This window comes from Sceloporus occidentalis, unplaced genomic scaffold (assembly GCF_023333645.1).
Source record: "Sceloporus occidentalis isolate IW3139 unplaced genomic scaffold, rSceOcc1.0.p SCAF_2, whole genome shotgun sequence".
Classification (NCBI taxonomy): domain Eukaryota; kingdom Metazoa; phylum Chordata; class Lepidosauria; order Squamata; family Phrynosomatidae; genus Sceloporus; species Sceloporus occidentalis.
In genome coordinates this window covers 19378483-19401917 of record NW_028316982.1, presented here as the reverse complement: position 1 = coordinate 19401917, position 23435 = coordinate 19378483, and the positions used below count along the sequence as shown (strand labels likewise).

The window sequence follows — 23435 nt, the reverse complement described above, 5'->3', positions numbered from 1 at the left end:
AAGGTCCAGAGTGTGGGCGCCCCATCCCTGCAGGGAGGCGTCCGTGGTCAGAGAGAGGCCCAACTGCGGGGGTAGGAATGACATTCCCACGCAGACGTTGTCGGGCTGGAGCCACCATCGAAGGGACTTCTGTACGGTCCTCGGGATGGTGAGCAGCTTGGTAGGCGTGTCTCGGACGGGGTCGAACACGGATAGGAACCATGACTGCAGGGGCCTGAGCCTTAGCCTGGTCCACGGTGTGACGAAGGTGGTGGAGGCCAGGTGTCCCATGGCGACTTGTACCACACGGGCCTGCAGACGCCTCTGACGCAGGCAGGGCTGCAGTGATGCGCGGAGGGCCTGAAACCTTGCCTCTGGAAGGTATGCCTTCATTGGCACAGAGTCCAGCGTGGTTCCTATGAAGTTGATGCGCTTGGTAGGAGTCAGGTTGGACTTGTCGAAGTTGACCTGTAGTCCCAATGCTTGAAGGAGCGACAGGGCAAACTCGAGTTGTTCGAGCAGAGTGTCTTTGGAAGTCGCTGCGAAGAGCCAGTCATCTAAGTATGGGAAGACTGTGATTCCCCTTTGACACAGGTATGCCACCACAGGTGCCATGCACTTGGTGAAGACCCCTGGAGCTGTGGAAAGGCCGAAGGGAAGGACGTTGTACTGGTATGCCTGGTGTTCGACAGCGAAAGCGAGGAACCTGCGGTGGTCCTCCAGGATCGCTATGTGAAAGTAGGCATCCTTTAAGTCTAGCGTCACGAACCAGTAGCCTTCCTGTAGGAGTGTTAAGATAGAAGCAAGGGTTACCATCCTGAATTTCTTGTAAACAATAAAGTCATTGAGGGCCCGAAGATCCATTATGGGTCTAAGGCCAGAGTCTTTCTTCGGTACGGTGAAGTACCTGGAAAAGAAGCACCGCTTGAACTCAGAGGGGGAGACGGGTTCAATGGCGCCTTTGTCTAGAAGAGTGCGCACTTCGTCAAGAAGGGTGTCCGAGGGGACAGTTGAAACAAAAGCTCCAGTTGGTGGGAGCTCAGAGAACTCTAGGGCATAGCCCCTGCGGACGATGTTAAGTGCCCAAGAGTCTGTAGTGATGGCGGCCCAGGTGTTGAAGAAAGGGCGCAGCCTGTTGGAGGTGACGAGGTGCGCAGGAACACATCAGAACCTCTTCTTGCCCCGGCCATCCTTCTTCCTATACCCCTGTTGGTATCTGGGTTGGGAAGACTGACGCCTGTCAGGTGGGGGAGCAGGCGACCGGGAGGATCGGCCCTGAGGATTACTGTCCTGGTGGTAAGGACGGTCCTGGGGCTGGAAGCGGTACTGGCCTCCTGGGTGCCAGGGGCGCTGACCAGGGTACCTCTGGCGGGGAGACTTGGATGGTGCGGAAGACATACCGTGCTTTCTAGCCGCGGACTTCATCTAGTACCTGAAGCTAAGCTTCTCGTCCATGTCCCTATTGAAGAGGCCTGAGTTGTCGAAGGGCATGTCTTCAATAGCCACCTTCGCCTGAGGGGTGAGGTCTGAGGACCGGAGCCATGCATAGCGACGGAGAGCTATGGAGCCAGAGAGGACCTTGGATGCACAGTCCATGGAGTGTCTGGCAGAGATGATCTGCTGCCCAGCCATCAGGCGGATCTCATTCCTGAGAGCCGCCATCATACGCCTCCTGTCATCGGGCAAGTCAGCAATGGTGGGTGGGGTCCATCTTCTCCACCAGAAACTGGACGTAGGCACCCATGCAAGCCGCGTAGTTGGCGATCTTGAGGTCGAGAGCCGCCGAGGCGTAGAATTTCTTTGCAAGGCCGTCCAGTTTTTTGCTGTCCTTGTCGACAGGCGAAGATGAGGTTTTGGGAGCGAAGGTGGACTGGGCTCCCTCCACAATAGCTGAATTCAGCTTGGGATGGTTTGACAGCCAGGACAGGGCAGACGGAGTAACCCGGTACAGGTTCTCGATCCTGCGGGAAGTCGACGGGATGGTGGCTGGGGCGTCCCAAGAACGCTTGGCGATCTTCTCCAGGGACGGGAGGTAAGCCAGGGCTGGTGGAACTGGAGCAGAGCCATGGATTCTCCTTTCCACTGGGTCAAGGGCATCATCCTCTGGATGGGCGACTTCCAACTTGAGAGCATCGGCCATCCGTATGACCCTGTCGGCGAAGGCCCGGATGTCATCTGTGGGCGACGGGACAGATGGGCCTTCGGGCACAAACGGGGCGTCCTCATCTGAGATGGGAGACACGGAACAAGGAGAGCCCGAGCCAGACCTCGAAGCAGATGGGCTCCGCCGTCTGGAGAGAAGATCGGATGTCCCGAAATCGTCCCGGTCGTCCCGGCGGGGGGTGTCACCATCCGGACAACGGGCCCGTGATTGAGCACAGAGGTTACGACGCAGGCAGGACGGGTCAACCGGGATGAGGTACTGTCCGTGTGCTGGTCGTAAACAAGGTCCGGGAACGCCTGGAAGAGGTCCCGATCGTGCTCTGCAGGGTCACGATGGTCTGCAGCCAGAGCCTCATCAGCTTCGGCCCCCAGCGTAGCCCGGTCCCGTGAGGCAGCGCATGGCCTTCTCCTTGGTGAGGGTGAGGGAGATCTTGACCTCAGCCTCTGAGGAGAGAGTGGAGCATCAGAGTCGTGGAGCTCTCCCTCCGATTCAGAGTCCACGCTCACGATCTGTAGGCTGTCTGCCGGTACAGAGAGATGGCTGGTGAGGAGGACTCTGGGTTCAAGCGGCACCATCTGGGAAGGGGCCGGTACAGACGGAGTCGGGGTTTTCACCGGCTCTGCGACAGGCGATGTTGACGGTACTGGCCTCGACTCAGGCGGAGGCACTGAGACCGTGCTTGGGGGCCCCTTGCAGTGGCTCTTAGAAGGCGGTGAGGATGAGCGAGCCCGCTTCTTGTCCTGGTCGGAGCGCTTATCCCCTTTCCTCTTGGGGGCTTTGGGGGCATCCGCATCCCCAGAGGCTCCAGAGCCGCCAGGCTGGCTGAGAACCCTCTCATAGAGGGTGGCCTTGAGTGTCCGGTCCCTGTTCTTGAGGGCTTGGGCGGACATGGCCTTGCAGTGGGCACAACTGCCCGGAACGTGTGCCTCCCCCAAGCAGAGGACACACTTGTCGTGGCCGTCGGCCTTGGGGATTTTCACCCCGCACTTGGTGCATTGCTTGAAAGAGGCCATGGTAAGAGAAGTCCGTTACCAGTCCGAAGTCAAGCCGTAAATCAGAGAAAGTCATCAAGCCAAAGGGAAGTCCGAAAGAATGGTCAAGAGAAAGTCCGAAGGTCAAATTAGCCAGAGATTCCAATACATAAAGAGCAAGCGAAATGCTAGCGAAGTTCCTCGAGCTGCTTAGTGCGGCGGAATGAAGGAACTGAAGAGGAGCAGACCACCAGGGGCCTTATATATGGGTGGGCGGGGCTACCGCCAAAAAGTTGCAGAAAGATACATTGCTTTCTGCCTGGAGATTCTAGAAGTTTCCGAGGATTGCTGCGCAGGTGCAGAATAAACCCATTTGTGTGATTTGCAGAGACCACGAAGAAGAATCAAATGTTTATAATTAAAGTGATAAGTTTTAAAAACACATTTAAATGTATCATTTAAGTAAGGGCCAATTATGGGCAGTTATATTTAGCAAGTCAAAGACATCTGTGTCTAACCTCAAAGCAAAATGGCTGCAAAAACATCTATAAAGTTAAAAGAAATGTTAAAGCAGAGAGAAAAGAGAGAAGGGAAAGAGAGGAGAGTGTGTGAGAGAGAATAGGGGTGGAAAGAATATGTGAAACTATTCATTTTTCAAGTACTGAGAAACCTTGACAAGAAGAATCCTGGACTTATGAGTAACTTCATAGTCTGAGACTTATTCTCTGCAAAATTCACATGTGGTTGTTTTGCACAGAAAATAGCATTTTTGACAAATGAATTAATATTTCTGCACTGAAATATTTCTGTGCAAAACCACTATGTGCAAATTTTGCACAGATAAGCTCCCAATTGTGAATAACATTTGAAAACTACATTGTTTTCGAAGACTTTCTCACAGTAGGAAGAAAATTGCTAAAATTACTATTTGCTACCTTTGAAAAGAAACTTGCAGTAGAATTACATCTCTATGCAAGGAGGAAGAAGGTGTGTATGTGAAAGAGAGAAAAGGAGGGGGAGCTGTTGATGCTGCAGAATAAGAGTAAGAACAAATGGAGTTGGCTTAAATCCTGTATTTAATTGTGTCTTAAATACAAGCTCTTTTGGAAATCTCACACTGTATTTCCAGGCAAGAAATGCAACAATAAAGCTTTAAAATGGTGTGTGATTTTGAGCGAAGTGAGACTCTTATTAAGTAACCCCTAAAGTGCTTATGTTTCCAAAAGCTTTAGTAATTTTATACTATCTTCCCCTGTGGCTCTTTGGCAAGCATACAGTTTATTTGTCTTCTCTTAAAGGAATAACAAGCTTAATACCTTGAAAATCCCTGCTCTTTTTGTCATGTAAATTCCACAGTGGCCATATTCATGCATTTTCAGTAGGACATTTTCTAACTATACAACAGCTGTGTGCATGCTCTTGTGTAGCTAATTATTGTGAGGAACAAAACTTAAAGACTTCTGTATTTCAAAGGCTTTCTTACACCAAGCTGCAACTTATTTATTTCCCCTAATATTACCAAAATAATATAGCCACGGCAGCATTCCATGGATAAAGATAAGAGATTCCACATCAGCATTAGGAGGAACTTCCTGACAGTAAGAACTGTTTGACAGTGGAACAAGCTCCTTCAACGTGTGGAGGAGTCTCCTTCTTTGGAGGTTTTTAAATGAAGGCTGGATGGCCTTCTGTTGGGGGTGCTTTGATTATGAGTTCCTGCATGGCAGGGGGTTGCACTGGATGTTCCTTGGGGTCTCCAACTCTATGATTCTATGAAATGAAATCTAGTCTAATTCCTTTTGGAAAGCTCCCATTCAGTAAAGGTGGGATATGGAAGACCAGTAGCAGGAGGCAAATGAAAAAGAAGAAAGTAGCTTATTTTCTTTATATCATTCCCTATGTCTCCACACTGTATCTGAGTGGATTATGTAGAAGTGTCCTTCAAAAGCTGCTGTGGAAGGGATGGATCAAACAAGAAATGGTTTTGAAATGCCTTCCCATCCCTCTTAGCTGTAGTAATAGAATTTCCAGCAAAAGTAGGAACACCTCTATAGAAACAAAGATGATAATTTCTTCTTCAGTGTTAAGATTTTCAGTTTCTGAGAGGATGTATCATTATCACAGCGATCGTTCATGCAATCACCTATTCTTTCTTTTTTACATTTTTATGAGATTTCCCCCCAAGCACAACACTGTAACTCCAATATCTTAAAACATAATCAGTCCCATCTAATTTGTAAGGTTGCCCAAAGACAGAGATTTGCTGGAGAGCCCCCTCAGTGGAGCAAAGCACTGTGGGAGGACATCTTCTGGTGCCCCAGTTGAGGAACACCTTCCCCTTAGACACCCAATCGGCATGAACAATGGTGTCATTCCAGCAACTAACTAACTAACTAACTAACTAAATACATACATACACACATACATACAGGCTACTTACTAAAGCTTCTAGGACCTAATTGATCAATCATCCAAATCTACACATATACATGGGTTTAAATGGTTTTAAACTGGTTTTAAACTGCCTTGTTTTAATTTGTCACATTGGTTAACATGCTTTCAGTCCGAAAAAATTATTTTTTACTGTTTTAAACAATTTTAATTGAATTTTTTCAATGCTTTCCTGAAACCCTTGGATACATTATGAGATATAAACAATCATACTTTGGTAATATTATGAGATGTCATGGCTCACTGGAAAGGATAATAATGTTCAGTAAAGTGGGAAGCAGTAGGAAAAGAGGAAGATCACATTACAGGTGGATAGACTCAATTAAGGAAACCATAGCCTTGAGTTTGCAAGATCTTAAAAGGGTTGTTAATAACAGAATGTCTCTTATGTGTCTCATTTATAAGGTCACCATTAAGCTGAAACCAACTTGATGGCACTTAACAATCAATCAGTAGCTGAGGAACCTATGGCCATGCAGATAGTGGTAGATTTAATTTCCAACTAATCCCAGCTAGCTTGTCAAATGGGGCAGGAGTGGTAGTCCATCAATAACTGGATAGTGACAGGTTCCTTATTCCTGCTGTAGTGTGAAAGATGATTCTTGAGGCATCCTTGACTTTAGGTCAAGGGGTGGGAAGATGCCAGACACAACTGATGGCGAAATGTCAGGAAGAAACTCTTCTAGAACATGGCCACATAACCTGAAAAACCCACAAAAAACAAGAATACGTTACCCCAGTGACGTCCATAACTTTGATAGCTGCAAGCTGCCCTGTTTTAACATGACGACCCTAGAACAGAACAAACAAAATAGGTTATTTTTTAAAATTACATACTGGTGCCAAGAATTCAGCAGCAAATCTACCAGTCCACCAGGTCTGGTAATTTCAGAAAGAGGTGTTGTTGTTATTGTTGTTGTGTGCCTTCAAGTCATTTCTGACTTATGACCACCCAAAAGCAAACATACCACAGAGGTTTTGCTTCTGCCTCCCTCTGAGGCTGAGAGAGTATGAGTTGCCCAAGGTCATCCAGTGGGTTTCCATGGCTGAGCAGGGATTCAAACCCTGGTCTCCAGAATTATAGTCCAACGTTCAAACCACTACACCACACTGGCTCTCACAGGGCTACTCTTCTCAATATAGCTTACTGTATATACTCATGTATAAGTCTAAAAATTTTAGTCAAAAGATTGACCCAAAAAACCTGAGTCGACCTATCCATGGGTCAATGTAAGAACTGTACTTTCTTATATAAAACAAGGAAGCATCCCCTGGTGAAAGGCAAGAGTGTAATCTGTCCTAAAGGCATTGATGCCTTCTATTCTCTCATACATCTAACCTTTTGTATGACCACAAACAGTTATGACTGCTGGAATTCTGTATGTTTTTTGGCATTGTTTTCCCTTTGCTTTATCTTTTGCATCTTTTGTTACATGCCCCTAAATTTTACCCTCGAGTTATCCACGGGTCATATCAGAATCCACAATTTTGTCCCCAAAACCTGCCCTTGACCTGTACACGAGGTCGACTTATAGTCAAGTATATACGGTATTATCTACATAGTGGCTTCATTTCCTCCAAAACACTATCTACCAAATTAGCAGTCAACACCATCACTTCATGATCCACTAGGGTTGGGTAAACAGCATGGTTCCTCATCAGATAATATGCCCATAAACATGTATTTTTCCTTTCTTCCTTGGACTTATGTTCAGCCTTTCTCCTTAAACGGGGAATCAAGACAATTAACATGAAGCTTCAAAAGCAGTCACAAATAAAAACACAAATAGTTATATTAAAACATAATTATGCAGATAATCTTTTCATCCACATAGCATTACCCCCTTGTTGTTTGTGTGCCTTCACATCATATCGGACTTGTGGCCACCCTAAAGTGAACCTATCCCAGGGTTTTCTTGGCAAGTTTCTTCAGAGGGTGTTTGTCACTGCCATCCTGTGTGACTGTGACTTGCCCAAGGTTACCCAGTGGGTTTCCATGGCCAGGCAGACTCTGGCCTCCAGAGTCATAGTCCAACCAACACACAAACCACTAAACCATGCTGGCTCATGCCACCTTATATAGTAGCAAGATGATAAAACATTTTCTCAGATCTACGTGAAAGGAATCAGATCTGAGTTAAAAAGATAAGTTTGGAAATCTATTAGGGATACCTGTGGGAAAATTTGCTTTCTCTGAGAATGGTGCAGTTAGTCATAGGGTAGCACTGGCTATGCCAACATCAGACATGAGCCTGAGAATCAGGTATGTCATTCATGGAATGAGCACCTACATTTCAAATGTCAGTGTTTTGAAAGCAAAAAAATAGCATCTATAGGAGGCCCAGTCAGGATCAAGGCTGTGGCAAAATAGAAGGTATTTAATAATAATAATAATAATAATAATAATAATAGATATTGATGATGATGATGATTTATTTCTAGCCCACCCAATCACAAAGAATCCGGACAGGTTACAACAATAAAATACATAAAGTTACAATAGAGTTAAAAAAAAAAAAATCAAACCCTAGACTTACCCCCCCATTCCCATTACTAAAACAGAATTAAACAGTAACAGTATAAAAACCTTAAAGACATTAAACAAAAAATAGGCAGAAAGATAGGTGGGGAAGAATAGACAGACGAGGGGACAAATATCTCTATATCTTGGGAGGGTAACTAAGTTGGAAAGGCCTGCCGGAAGAGATCCGTCTTGAGTGCTTTCTTAAAAGCTGTCAGAGTGGAAATATGACGGATCTCCTCCAGCAGGTCGTTCCATACTTTTCGAGCAGTAGTAGAGAAGGCCCTCTGGGAAACTGATGTTAGCCTAGATTTTTTTGGCTGTAGTAGATTTCTTCCAGAGGACCTTAGTGTGCGGGGCGGACAATAGGGAAGAAGGCGTTCCCTCTAGTACTCTGGGCCCAAGCCATGTAGGGCTTTAAAGGTAATCACCAACACCTTGTACTTTGCCCGGAAACTAATAGGCAGTCAGTGCAGGGACTTCAAGACATGTGTTATATGGTCATTCCTAGAAATTCCTGTAAACAATCTGGCTGCCATATTTTGTACCAACTGAAGTCTACGAACTTGGCACAAGGGTAGCCCCATGTAGAGCGCACTGCAGAAGTCCAGTCGAGAGGTTACCAGTGCATGTACTACTGTTTCCAGGTCCCTCGGCTCCAGGAAGGGACGCAGTTGGCGTATCAGACGAAGCTGATAACAGGCGCTCCTGACTGTTGCATCCACCTGAGCTGTCAGTTGGAGCGACGAGTCAAGGAGCACCCCCAAACTGAGGACCAAGTCCTTCAGGGGAAGTGTGACCCCATCCCATCCAGAACTGGCTGACACAACTCCATTCCTGGATTCGGGGTTCCTATAGCAAGTACCTTCGTCTTACCTGGATTCAGCTTGAGTCGGATTTCCCTCATCCAGTCCATTACCGCTCCAAGACAGGCATTCAGAGGAGAGATGCCATCCTTAGTCACTGCATCAGTCCGAGACATAGAGAAATATATTTGGGTGTCATCAGACTCCTGATAACACCCCACCCCATGTCTCCGGATGATCTCACCCAGCGGCTTCATGTAAATGTTAAACAGCATTGGGGACAGAATCGTGCCCTGAGGGACACCCGACTTGAGCTCCCTCTTGGCCGAACAACTGTCCCCAAGCGACACCATCTGGAACCTTCCCAAGAGGTAGGACTGGAACCACTGCAATGCAATGCAGTGCCTCCAATACCCAACTCTCTCAGTCGCTCCAGAAGGATACCATGGTCAATGGTATCGAATGCCGCTGAGATGTCCAAGAGCACCAACAGGGTCACACTTCCCCTGTCGATGCCCAGACGGAGATCATATTTTGGAAAGAAAACCCCACATATATAGACAGTGCAGTTATGATTCTCACTTCCTCAGCTGTTATTCCTTAAGGGAGACATAGAGACCTCTCCCGGCATAATAATAGCAAATTCAGGAGGAGAAATCATTAGGATTAAAACACACACACCTTTCTGCTGATATTATTTATTAAACCACAGAGGCAGGTGAAAAGTAATAATGCATTCCAGAAACTGTCTAGTTTGGTTCCAAGGCTTCAGACTCTTTTTCACCTTGTCAATAATGGCAAGTACACAGAGGATTCAAGAATTTAAAATTATTGTTCTTTCATTCTGGATTTAAATTTCTAGCCCAAAGATTTAATCTGTGGCTGAACATAAAAGTGTCTAATTATATACCTCAGAGCTGACACCTTCATGATAAATAAGGTTCTGGATATGGAAGAATTAGCAGATTAGCCTCATTCCACAAGGAACAAAATGAAGTAACCCAGTATAACTGTCAATCTCTGACAAGAGGAACCCTTACAGTTTCAGAGAAGCTGCAAATAAAAGTCATATTCTTATACTGAGGGGGAAATGCCAAATCATATTAGAATTCAAATTACTCTTCAGAAAAACTAAGGGGAAACAGGAAGAAGGACCCCAAAGTGATTTGTCAGGTATTACACATTACCACTGTAATTTGCAGCTCACATTTAAGGCAGACATGTTTGTTTCTGAGGCACAATGGGACACTTCTTGTGTTATGAGCACTTCTTCACATTTATTTAGAAGTAGGGAGCAGTAACCAACTATGAGAAGAGGGCAGTGATTCAGGAACAGTTGGGCAGTGGCAGCATGAAATCCTTTTAACAGTGACAGCTTTTTTCTTTGCCACAGTTTGGATGTCACATTTGTAACTTATGCTTTTATCTAGTCATATTTGTATCTCAGTTATATCCCTTTCTTCACTATACTTCCAGATTACTTCCAGGTAACTCTTCACTATATGCTTCCAGATAACTCCGCTTAGAAATATAGCCCTTATCTAGCAGGCACACTGTCAATGTCTGAACGGTGGCTTGTGCCAACCTCCATAACAGAAAGTGGAAGTAACTCACTGCAATCAACAGATTATTTCTCATTAATTTTTCCCCTCGATAATGATGGCATAACCCATTTAAGACTACAACCACTGAGGGAATAACAGTTCTTTTGCAACCTAAATGTAGCCTTTATGTTGTTGTTAGTTGCTTTTGAGTCTATAGTTACAGGTAATTTGGCCACAGCAAAAGGAAGTGAAAGAGTATCAGTTTCTTCGTATGCTATCTCATGCTCTGTTGTGGATACAGAGGTAAAGATGTCCTTCCACACTACACAGTTATGACAATGTGATTTCATTTTGTCATAATTCCAACCTGTGGCATCTTGAGATTTTCAATTTAGGAAAAGGAATTTAGAATTCTCAGCCAGAGATCTCTAGCACCTCACCAAACTACAGAGCCTAGGATTCCATGACAGATGAAATGCAATGGTAGTGCTATAACTGTGTAGTGTGAAAGGACCCAATGTAGATGAGAGGAAAGCATGTTTTGTACTACAAGCCAGTGGGTTGTAGCATTCAGTAGCTGTTTTAAAGCAGCTGAAACTACAGTTGGCTCTCTGTATCCACAGATTCTGTATCCACAGATTCAAACAAAAACAGTTCTAAAATATTCACATACAAAAATGTCCAAAAAGCAAACCTTCATTTTGCCATTTTATTTAAGGGGCACCATTTTACAATGCCATTGTCTATAAAGGGACTTGAGCATCCATGGATTTTGATATCCATGGCAGGTCCTCAGTGGATACCAAGGTCCTATCATACTTATTTTAGTTATCTTATGTTAGTTATTGTCAAGAACCCCAAAAGGAAAAAACTTTCAAAACATAGCTGTGCTAGTCTGGAAAATCAATATACAAAGGAACGCTGTAGATTAATTGAAAGAAAGAAGCTGGTAGCATGAGCTTTCGTACAGTTCAGCCTACTTCCTCAGATCTGAGGAAAGGAGCTGAAGTCTCCAAAAGCTCAACTGAGGCCTGTTACAGGCTGCCAAAATAAAGCTGCTTCGGGTCTCTTTGGAGGTGTGCTATTTAAATGACACATGGGTCCTAAGAGTCCAGAGGTCGTGCCAAAGCCACACTCCATTCCTAAGCACTGGAGTGAAGCTTTGGTGCAGCTTCTGGATTCTTAGGGTGCATACATCATTTAAATAACATACCTCCAAAGAGACCCGAAGCAGCTTTATTTTGGCAGTCTGTAACAGACCTGAGGTAAATCTGAGGAAGAGAAATCTGAAAGCTCATGCTACCTATTTCTTTCTTTAGTTAATCTCAAAGCAATAGCAATAGCATTTACATTTCTATACCGCTTCATAGCGAACTCACTAAGCAGTTTACAATATCTAAGCCAATTGCCCCCAACACCTGGGTACTCATTTTACCAACCTATGAAAGGATGGAAGTCTGAGTCAACATGGAGCTCTCTGGGAGAGAACTCACAATGTTGTGGCTGCAGTGCAAGCATTTAACCACTGCACCACCAAGGGTTCCCTGGTGCAACAAGATACTACAAGGGGAACATAGCATTTTTAGTTGGAAAATCAGCCTGGTGTCAAAGGGGTAACCCCCTTCATTCTCCTGTATCATGGTCCAAATCCCTTTCCTGCAGCTGCTCAGGCTCTGTTTAATTCTTAATGAGTGGCATGTCCACTAATTTACCATAAGGAACCTATATAAGTAAGGGGAGAGCACTTCTTTCAACCCCAGGGCTGAATTTAAATTCCAGAGAAATTCTCATGGGCTGTATTCTAGTAGAGGGCACAGTCAAAGGAAGAAGTGTGGGGATGAAAATATCAGCATATTTTAGCTTAAAGCTCTTGTCGCTGGTAACTTAACCTTTTCAGATTGGGGGGAAAAACTTACACGCCATCTGGGAAGCCACCAAATGTTGGTACCATAGGGGCAAGATTAAGAATTCAAAGAGTCAGATTTGTCCTAAGGCTCCGCACCCCTGCCGTACAGGTTATTCAGTTTAGCCTGCCTGAATGAGCACAAGTGACATGGGGTAGCTTGTTTAACTTCATGAGCTTGCCAAATGAAAGGGAGAATTCAGCGCAGATGGTTTTGCCAGCAACCCACTGTGTGATTGACAGACAGCCCTAGTGCCCACCCATGACAGCACTCCTCACAACATGAGGCCTACAGTGAGTCTGCTGTGGCAGCAGATTCTTGGTTTTATCCTTCCAAAAGACCACAGGAGAAAATCCCTTGCTGTGCCTGCCTGGTGCTGAACTGTACAGCAGCATGATATGAAGAAAACTAGGTCACTGGAGAAGATCCCAGTGTTCCCAAGAGAACAGTCTTACATTCAGAGTGCCAGAGAGTACACTTGCACATAGACAACAGGGAGAAATGAGGACAAAAAAGGAGCATGAATCTGATGAGAGGAATTAGATGATTTCAGCTAACAGCTTTTGTGAAGAGAGCCATCCACTCATACATACTGCGCTTATTATTTCTTTTCCAGGAGCCATTCCCAAATTTAAAAAAAAGCTCTATATGATGTGGATCCAGACTACCTGAAAGATTGCCTGAGATTTGAGATTTTCAGGGGAAGGTTTTCTCTTGGTTTCACCACTCTCACAGGCATCTTTGGTGAGGACCTTGGTAGCTGCTCCCAGGCTGTGGAACACCCTTCCATGGAAAGTTAGGCTGGCTCCCTTCTCTGTTCCCCTTCCACTAAAATTAAAGACTTCTACGTGTATACAGGCTTTGGACTGTTATCTGGTTGTTCAAGGGGAGGTCTTCTAATGGAGAGGGTACTTCTTTCCCCTTCGCTATTATTTTTTAAAATATTTTCAATTCAGTTTGGTTTTACAGTATATACTTGACTATAAGTCGACCTCATGTATAAGTTGAGGGTAAGTTTTGGGGCCAAAATTATGGATTTTGATATGACCCATGCATAAGTCGCCTTTTTGTAAGCTGTCCTGAGTCCCTGTACTGGGAGGAAGGTGGGGTATCAATAAACATAAACATAAACGTAATAATAATAATAATAAGTCAAGGGTAAAACTTAGGGGGATGTAACAAAGGATGTAAAGGATAACGAAAAAGGAAATGATGCCAAAGAACTTAGAAAATTCTGGCAGGTATAATTGTTTGTGCTCATTCTAAAGGCTGGATGGATGATAGAGTAGAGGAGATCCATGCTTCTTTTTGGTGTTCCCAGAATGGACTACGCTCTTGCCTTTTACTACTCTGCTCAGAGAAAGGGGACGGCTCCTTTTTCATACATATAATAGTTAAAATACAGTACTTACATTGACCTGTGCATTAGTTGGCCCAGGTTTTTTGGGTCAATTTTTTGACTAAAATTTCTAGACTTATGTATATGTCTAGAAATTTTAGTCAAAAAATTGACCAAAAAAAACAACAACACCTTGGTCAAAGAAGCAAGTAAATAAACCATAATATTACTGTATATACTCATGTACTATACAGTAATATTATGGTTTATTTAATTGCTTCTTTAAATTGTTCTCTTAACACCATAGCTGATTGATCTTATCTGAATCTTGTTTTAAATTGTTTTTCCAATCTGCCTTTTGAGGTATGTCAATGATGTTAGAGAATACATGTCATATTCACAAAAGTAGGGATTATTCTAAAGTACTGACATACTGTAGTAATCAAGTAGTACATAATAAGTAGTAAAGTACAATAACATTCAAAATCCACATGACAGTGATACCTTTATTGGATTAAAGGAAGTATCTTTTTGTGTTGTGTAAATGGAATTTACATTTTATTTCCTGGACTTTAATATGCTTTGTCTCCCACTACCCACATGGCCAAAAGGAGGAGTAGCTGCCCTGCAAGAATATCCCTCCATACCATCTAAATTGAGAACAAAATGCAGGCCTTTGATTAAGCTCATCATATTTTTTTTCTGCTGTATGATTTTTAATACCTTTGCATGATGAAGAAGGCAGTGGAGCTCTGAAAACCTGCGCCTTGCATTTCATGCATTTTGGTTGGTCCACTAAAGGTATCATAGTTTTGTGGACTTTGGATGTTATAGTACTTTGCTATATGGCCAACATGGCTACTCCTAAATATTGTGAGTAGTACCATTTGGAATGCTGAAAGCATGAAGACATTCACTGCTGTAAGCCTCAGACGTTAGGGAGCTGAATGAATTAAGATACTCTAGTGGACAGGAGTGTAAGAAAATAGACAATATTATGCTTTTCCATTGAGGAGTTTAGGGCAACAAACATGAATCTTCCTTTTTTCCGGTATCACAACTCCTGTGATACAAGCTGGGCCAAGAGAAGGAGACTGGCTCAGTATCAGGTTCACAAGAATTTGAACTCAGGTCCCCTAATCTTAGCCCCCAATACTCATCACTGGAGCATGCAGTCTCTTTACTACTATCCAGTTCAGTGGTTGAGAGCCAGTATGGTGTAGTGGTTTGAGCTTTGGACTAGGACTCTGGAGACCAGGATTCGAATCCTGGTTCAGCCATGTAAACCACTGTCACTTTGAGCAACTCACAACACTCTCCCAGCCTTAGAGGATGGCAATGGCAAACCCCCTTTATAGAAACCTGCCAAGAAAACCCTGTAATAGGCTTGCCTTGGGCTCGCTGTAAGTTGGAAACAACTTGAAGGTAAACAACAACAAAAGTTCAGCGGTTGTGACTAGGCCTTCAGTGGCTATCAAGTTTCTTCCAGCTTCCTGCAGCCAAATATAACCAGAAAGAAATTAAAGAACAAATTATGCAGGGTAAGAAAAGATAACCACCTTCAGTTCAATTAACAATCTTTATATAGGCTTGAAAAATGAGTCTCTTTTTGCCATGCATCTATGCACTGCAGCAGCAGGGTATGGAGGCACTGCATGGAGCCAAAAACAGAGGCAGCTTATCCCTTCATTAGTATTCTGTGAATAGGTACACCCTATTTTTCTTTTATAAGTACAGGTAGGATAAATAGTACTGAATATATACTTCGAACAGTGTGGTTTGCTTGCTAAAAGGTACATAATTTGACTTAGCTTCAGTCATAAAATGGCATCAGAAGCTTTAAGACTGGTCTCTGGGTACATATAATTAAATAAGGTTTTTTTTTTCTTATGTATATAATATACTACATGCATCATGGAGACAGAGGTCTGAGAACAGGAAGCAACTACTGATAAAAATAAACATGAATATGACTGCCACATTATGCTTTACAACAGAAATGGGTGGATGGGTGGGATCATGCCTGGCAGAGTGTCCGGTACAATTCACACGTTGAAACTGAAGGGATATGCCTGAAATTCAGGTAGATGACCTAAAAGCTACTTAGCATTCCAACAGTGTGGCCCTAACTGTTTTAGAATTGTTTTATTTTCATGATATGACATCAATGGGCTTGCATGCTATTTGCGAAATTGTTCAGAGCGTACCAATGTTACTTCTTCTGGCAAAAATCTTTCTCCTCCTAATGAGAAGCAGCCTGAGTCCAGGGTGAGCTGAGGTCATCTGAATAAATTTCAAAACTATGAATTAAGTAGCATATTGCCCATGTCCAGACAATGTGCAAATGTCACTACTCAGTTTTCATCATTAGTTAACCAACAAAGAAAATGGAATAAAGAAAACTCTGTTTCTGAAACTAACATGAGATTCAAAATAAGAGGCAGAAAATGCATAATGATCATATACACAAGAGTCTTGAACAAATCCATTTATACACATCAAGTGCCTGATCAAGAGCCACTCCTTTTCAGCTGGCAAAAAGCTGGCTTTTCCCATCCCGCCATGGCCAGAAGCCGGCTTTAAGGCTCTCTAGTGCTGGGCAGTGTATAAACATTGCGCCACTGGAGTGCCAAAAAGCTGGCCTACGTGTAAACAGCCAGGGCAGCTTCAGGGTGGCTTTAGCTCATGCGCCATATAAACACCACACACCGAAACCTCCTCAACAGTGATACAAAAGGACCGTCTGTTTCAGCACTAGGTCCCTTAGCTTTTGCTTGGTAGATAACTGGGGTGAGGTGTGATGAAGTGGATACTAGTATCAGATAGGGTCTTTGTGGCTGTTCTGGTGTCTTACCATAGGTAAGTTAAGACTTTTTAAAATTTTATTTTAGTAGGCCTTTGAAGACTGACTGCTCAGGAAGACTGGGCTGAACTATCTGTATTTTGTTTATTTGTAATTTTAAATAGTTATATTACTAAACTGTTTTAACTTTTAAGGCTAGTTTAATTATATTTTTAGCTTTTGTTTTTGGTATATTTTTAGCTGTGTGTCTTTTAACTATTTAAAGTTGCTTTGCTTTCCAAATGAGGGAAAAGGTGAAGTATTATAATAAAATGAATGAATGAATGAATGAATGAATGAATGAATGAATGAATGGCAACAACAAAAGCCTGTCTAAAATTAGGGGAAAACAGGGTTGAGGTTTGTGGATTTCATTAACTCATTGTATGCTTTCGTCTAGATAATTATTCAGGACCTGACATAATCAGCTGTAGCAATTTACACTTTACAGTTTCACAAACAAAAGAAGAAGAAAAAGAGAGAGGTCCCTGCTCACTAGGACTTTACAATTTAAATTTAACAGATTAGAAGACCATGGTGTGGGAACAAAGGTGTAAAATCTCCTCCACTGAAATACTGTGCTGTAAACAAATTAGACAGGCAGAAATTCAGTAGGTGAAACTGTCTTTCCTAATACAGACAAGAATGATCAAGAAATTTTATTTGTTAAAATCTATCTCCCATGAAGATAGGGAAGAAAGAATGGGTGGTAATCTACACTGACATATCAAATTGTACCAGTAAAAATCTCCTCTTCCTTGCATTTATTCATTAATTATTAGTTCAACAAACAGGTGGCTTTTTTCTCTGAAATAAAAATGCCAACAAACATCAGCAACAGTGAATCAGCTGCGTGACCAATGCTAATCTGGAAGCATGGAAGAAATCTTCCATTTGTTGTGGTTCATTACAGAAAAGGATAAGTAGAAATATCGCATTGGTTTAAATTTTGGTAGTCTTGCTGGATTTAAGAAAAACATCAAAAGCCATTTGGGGTAAAACCTTAAGGACGCAGGGATGTAGCCAATGGGAGGGGTCTGTGGGGTCCGTAACTCCCCTTTCCGTTAGATACAATGAATGGTGAGTGCCGCCATGCTGCTGCACCTAAGCCCCATTATAATGGTGGCACTTAGTGTGCTCCCCCCTTCCCAAAATCCTGGCTATGTCCCTGAAGGACATCAATCAAAAGGGGTCAAAATACATACAAACTTTTGAGATACCAAGAACAAATCAGGCCAAAAAAAATAAACAAAAAAAGGAGATTGGAGGAGCAACTTGATCTTAAAGACATGTTGCCTTGAGATGTAATGGAGGAATAAAGGTTTCCAGACTGTGAAATGTGTCTCATCGGGTGATGTAATGATTTTAGGTGAAGAAAATAGCTCCTAGGTTTGATGGGAGAAAGAAAAACTGGGCTCTCCATTCTGTAAAGTCAGGACTGTCTTAAGCCCATGGGATGGGAACCTCACATACTTCTTTGGTAGCAAGTGTCATAAATTCTGAGCTCACATTATACATGCTGTATCTCTTGAGTTTACAATGCCACTAATGAAGAAACCTGCCAAGAAAATCCCATGATAGGTTTGCTTTAGGATTGACATACATCGGAAACGACTTGGAGGCACTGGTGACCTTGCACAAGTCACAATCTCTCAGCTTCAGAAAACAGCAGTGGCAAACACCTTCTGAAAATATCTGCCAAGAAAACTCTGTGGTAGGGTCGCCTTAGGGTTTCCATTGCTTGAAAATGACTTGAAGGCACACAACAACAATAATCTTAAATATACTGGAACCTCAAGCTTTCAAGAAAGAAAAAGTAAATAAACAATCTATTGAAACCATGGCTCATATGCATAGGTTAGCATATTATTGATATATGCCTTCAAATTGTTTCCAAGTAATGGCAACTCTAAGGGGGAATATGACAGGGTGCCCTTGTGTAGTGAGGGGAGCCCAGCTGATGGGAGAGTTGGGAGGGCTGAATGTGGTCAGGTGGAGGAAGAAGGAGGGATGGCCCCAGGGAGGGAGGAGCGGCCAGACACTGGAGGGATAAAAGGGCAGGAACAGAGATGCGCGGGGAGAGGGAGAAGTCGCGGAAGAGGAGGTCGGGGAGTGGCAGACGTGAGAGGGACAGAGCAGGTTACTCAGAGCCCTAGACGGGAGGGCATTCCTGTGTCCCTTCAGCGGAGGACAGGTTGCAGAAGGCAAGGCCCTCATGTGGAGGTAAAGTTGAGGAACCCCCAGGAGGAGGGAGACTTCGCGTATTCTGACGAAGGGAAGTGGGGTCAGCCAGAGGAAAGAGACTTGGAGGACGAATGGTGGGACCCGAAGGGCGAACAGTGGGAGCAAGGGCCGGTGCCTCAAGACTGGGAGAAGGCCGAGCGTGAGTCCTTATAGAAGCATTTGGGGAGCTGCCGGGCCCAAGACACAGGCCGCGTGGAACCTGAAGACGCCCTCCCACAACCTTAAAGACCAGAGTTGGACTAAGGGGAAAAGTGGTGGAGATGTTTGAGTGGAGATTCGACTGTTCACTGGGGAAGAGGGTGTTTTCCTATTTTCATTAAAGTACTGTTGCAACGCCGGTCACCATGCAAGTTTGTTTCCCACGTGTGAGGCCCTGGAGGGAACTTGCTCATTTTTCCCAGCATGCAACCGGCAGCGCCTGCCCCGCCCACACCTTGGCAAGCATTGGGCAGAGTGGATTTGTCATTGCCTTCCTCTGAGGTTGCGAGAGAGGGACTTGTCCAAGGCCACCCACTGGGTTTCCATGGCAAAGGTTTGCCAGTGATGTCTTCTTAGGCTGAGAAAGTGTGTTATTGCCTAGCATCATGGGCTTCCATGGCTAAGCAGGAATTCAAACCCTGGTTTCCTGGATGCCTAGCCCAGCACTCAAACAACTACATTACTCTGGTTCTCTATAGGTTAGCACCACACTGAAATAATAATGTATTTTGTCATGAATGGGCAGCACAATGATATTTATTTTGCTATGTAAATGTGAGGGCTGCTGTTTGGATTTTCAGCCTCAGGCACCAAAATGTCTCAAACTATCTCTGTGCTAGTTAAAGAAAAATTTCAAGTCAAATTTAGTCATTAGTGCAGCCTGCTGATCCCATCAAACATGGATCTGCATATGTGCTTATTTGTCAATATAGTATTTTCTACATTATGCTATTGTGTGTGCACACCTTGTTGTTGGCATAGCACTGCTCAAAATGGTTTTACTCCCAAGATATGCTGTCAAGGCTTATTTGGGTAGAAACCCAAAGTCTCAACCTGAGGTTTATCCAAGTGGGAATATCAAAGCTGTCATCACTTTTGACTGAACACTCACCGGGGCATAAAGCAATTCCTCTAATTTCCTTCTAAACATTATCCCAGATATCACTAGCTCAAGATTATAATGGGCTTTATATGGACAGGTCTCGGATTTCCACCATAAAGGGCAACAAGAAGAAAAGTTTCATTGCAGAGGGCTGATAATAGCAGAAACAGATCTATGTGAGTAAAGCACAATAGGAAGTAGAATACTAATCTAGTCCAACCAGAGCTTGAAACATTATTTTTGAAAAGGAATGCACTTTATGTTACTCATTACTATTTTTTACAAAGTAACATTTTAGTCATTACTCATTATTTTAAGGAGAACATGTAATTAACACATGGAATATAAATCTCCACCATCCCCAACCTGCTTGTCTAAGAGACATGGTAGCTGTGGATAGTGAGGATTATATAGTTCAACCTAACTGGAGGGCACCAGGTTAGAAGAGCAAGCAGTACAGAAAAATGCACATATAAATTATGCACTACCCATATTATAATCACACCCCGAATAGTCTACCAAGGAGTGATGAATTCTGCACCCTAAACAAATTATACTATTCCCATGTTTCCTTGTTTTGCATACTATATACAGCTTTTTCATGTCACAGAAAAAGGAATAAGCTATGCAGGGCACTGAAGCCTGTACACAGGGAGATTTGATTTAGTTTGAAATATATAAAAATAATTCTATCTCCCATGTCTGGGGATCTTGGGAAAAGGTACAGAAAAGTGTTAATATGGCTCTGAAATGAGGCCAAACCCTGCAGCAATCAAGCCTCCAACAGTTGGTTTGTTGCACAACCTGGGTCTCATACCAGAGAGAAAGCCTCTTTCTGGTTCTCCTTATAATGCATTACTCCAAATGCAAACATTTCCTAAAATGTTAGGTCTCTCAAAACCTGTCAACAAGGAGTCTAGTGGCACTTGATAGACTAACATGTTTTTGGTAGCAAACATATTTGTGGATTGCAACCCATTTGATTTCACAAAGGAAGAAGTATATTTCAATGGTCAAGGTCCTAAAGTCATTTAAGGTTTCAAATATTAATAGAAACTTTTAAAACCTGGACCAGATGTATACTGGTAACCAGGGCAGTTCCTTTAAAATTGGTGTAATGTGGTTTCTGGGAGCCAGTGTAGTGGTTTGAGAGTTCGACTATGACTCTGGAGCACAGAATCTGAATATTCATTTGCAGGGCCATGGAAGCCCATTGGGTGACCTTAGGCAAGTCACACTCGCTTAGCTTTAGAGAAAGGCAACAGCAAACAACTGTTTAATAAATCTTGCCTAGTAAATGGTGTGATAGGTTAGTGATAGGGTCTCCATAAGTCAGAAATGACTTCAAGGCACACAACAACAAAATGTTGTTTTTATGTCACAGAAATCTAGCTGCTGTTTGTTGTATTAGATGCGGCTCAAGTCTGCAAGAGCGTGCACACCCAGAAGACAGGTAAGAAATTTCCACTGCATGGACCTATCTGATTAGGTTATCCTTTCCAGGAATGGTCGCAGCTGGTGGACTGACCAAAATTGGCAATGGCCCTTTAGGCCACTGAGGCCACATGAGCTTGTAATGACAAAGATAGATCCAGCAGTAGTCTCATGCCATGCACCTGCTCCTTCAAGGGGAGTACTACTGATGAAGTACTCAGCTAAATTTCCATAATCTGAATAGAAGGCAAAGTACATTATACAGCAACTTTCAAGAGGTGAGCAGGGGCTTTTTATTCTGCCTTGCTTGCTGCATGCTCATGATAGTCACAGCATGACAATCCTCAGCTCCTAGGATCTAAACTCTGTTCAACATCCACAAAATGGTGTTGGGGGATTTCCTGTATTTTTGTGGTATGATAAAATAAACATGCAAGAAGTTCAGATTATGTATTTATTTTATCATACCACAAAAATATAGGACAGTAAGAGTGGTTCAGCAATGGAACCAATTGTGGTAAGTCTCTTTCACTGGATGTATTCAACAAGAAGCTAGACAGCTACATGGTGGGGATGTTCTAGCAAGATTTCCTGCATGGAGTGGGGAGTTGGACTGGACAGCCTATGGGGTCTCTTCCAACTCTCTGATTCTATGACTTGGAGGGCAATGTCTATCACACATCTGCATTCATTCCAATCTAAGCCTTTTCACAAATACCGGAAGTCAACCCACAGTAGTAGTAAAGCCTGCATCTTCATAAATCAAGGGGCAAACTAGAGTTAACTTATATACCACCTCCTGATTTATAGGAGTAAGAAACACATATGGATACAATAATCCAAACAAATTTAATCCACCCCACTGCCATATCAGAACCATCCAGTATTCTTGTTGAATGCCTATTATAATTAAATGTCCCAGATTTTTGGTGGAAAGGATTACTTGACACAAAATGTATCTAGGACAATTATTTATGAGCATTTGGAAAAGCATTGTTCCACTGAGTGTCTGCAAATAAGGAAAGAAGATAAAAATAAAAGATAATGGCATATAAAGGCTGGATCAGATTTTTAAATTGTGTGAATTATTAAAGCATTCTAAAGTAAAATTTGTTTGTACTTCATCTGCCATTAAATAAACCACTGCTGTTGATAAATCAGATTTCTCACTCTACAATGGAATCATAAAAGTGCCTGAAAAAACATCTTCACTGTCACACTGCATTAAACTGGGGTATTATTTTACACTGATCAAAACAAAATGTGTTCCGGCCTTTTAAAATGTAAATATAATTGAGATTGCCAAGCAAAATCAAAGGAATGCATCAATACCTTTTGGGAAATGTCTATACTGAAACCAGCTTTTAATCAACTTAAGACTACTCCAACACACTCTATGTAGGACTCCCCTTGGAAGACTGATTAGAAGATGCAGCTGAAACCAAGGACTTTATCAGACAAAGAAAATTAGAAGTATAATCCAATTGCAATCTGAATGCAATCATGAGGTTTCACGTTATTGCGTGATAGACTACCACACGCAATTTTGGGCAATGGCAAGCTATTTTCGAGCAATGGGTAGTCAGTTCGAACGCAATGGGAATTCACATAAATTCACTGAACTAGCGAATTCACGTGAATGTGTTCTGGCCCCACTTTCTTTTCATTCAAAATTAAGAGAAATTCTTCCCATGTGATAAACTCCCAAGATGTTGGCAGCAGGAACAATTAAGGGGTTAGGGGAGTGAATATTATAATCCTGATTTTGAAAGAACTGTGCTCACTATCAGTGAAGTACTGAGCCCAATTCAAGGTCTCATTATTGCTATTTAAAAGGAAGTACAGTACCACTCTTTTCACCCAAAGGCAATGCATTGCTCATCCCTTCGACAGCAGAGGCTAGGAAAATAATCACACATGACTGGGTATTCTCTGTGGTGGCACCCCACAGTGTGAAATGAGGTCTTCTCCTACAGCTCGGTTATTTAAAACATAGATGGAAAGCATTTTGTTTAGGCTTTCCAACTTCAATATATTTATGGTTTTTTGTGGGTTTTTTGGGCTATGTGGCCATGTTCTAGAAAATTTTCCTCCTGACATTTCACCAGCATCAATATATTTAGTTTGGAAGGTTTTTTTAAATCACTGTTTCAAT

General features: G+C 43.0%; 1 protein-coding gene across 8 annotated transcripts in view; it reads right to left on the bottom strand.

The window, feature by feature from the left end:
- Positions 1-23435, bottom strand: part of TNIK (TRAF2 and NCK interacting kinase) — a 361859-nt gene that overhangs the window by 184745 nt on the left and 153679 nt on the right. For all 8 annotated transcript variants that reach the window (XM_089508843.1, XM_089508847.1, XM_089508849.1 and 5 more), the window contains exon 3: positions 6301-6357. In XM_089508843.1, the coding sequence (XP_089364969.1) occupies positions 6301-6357 (57 nt within the window). The remainder of the gene's footprint in view (positions 1-6300; positions 6358-23435) is intronic.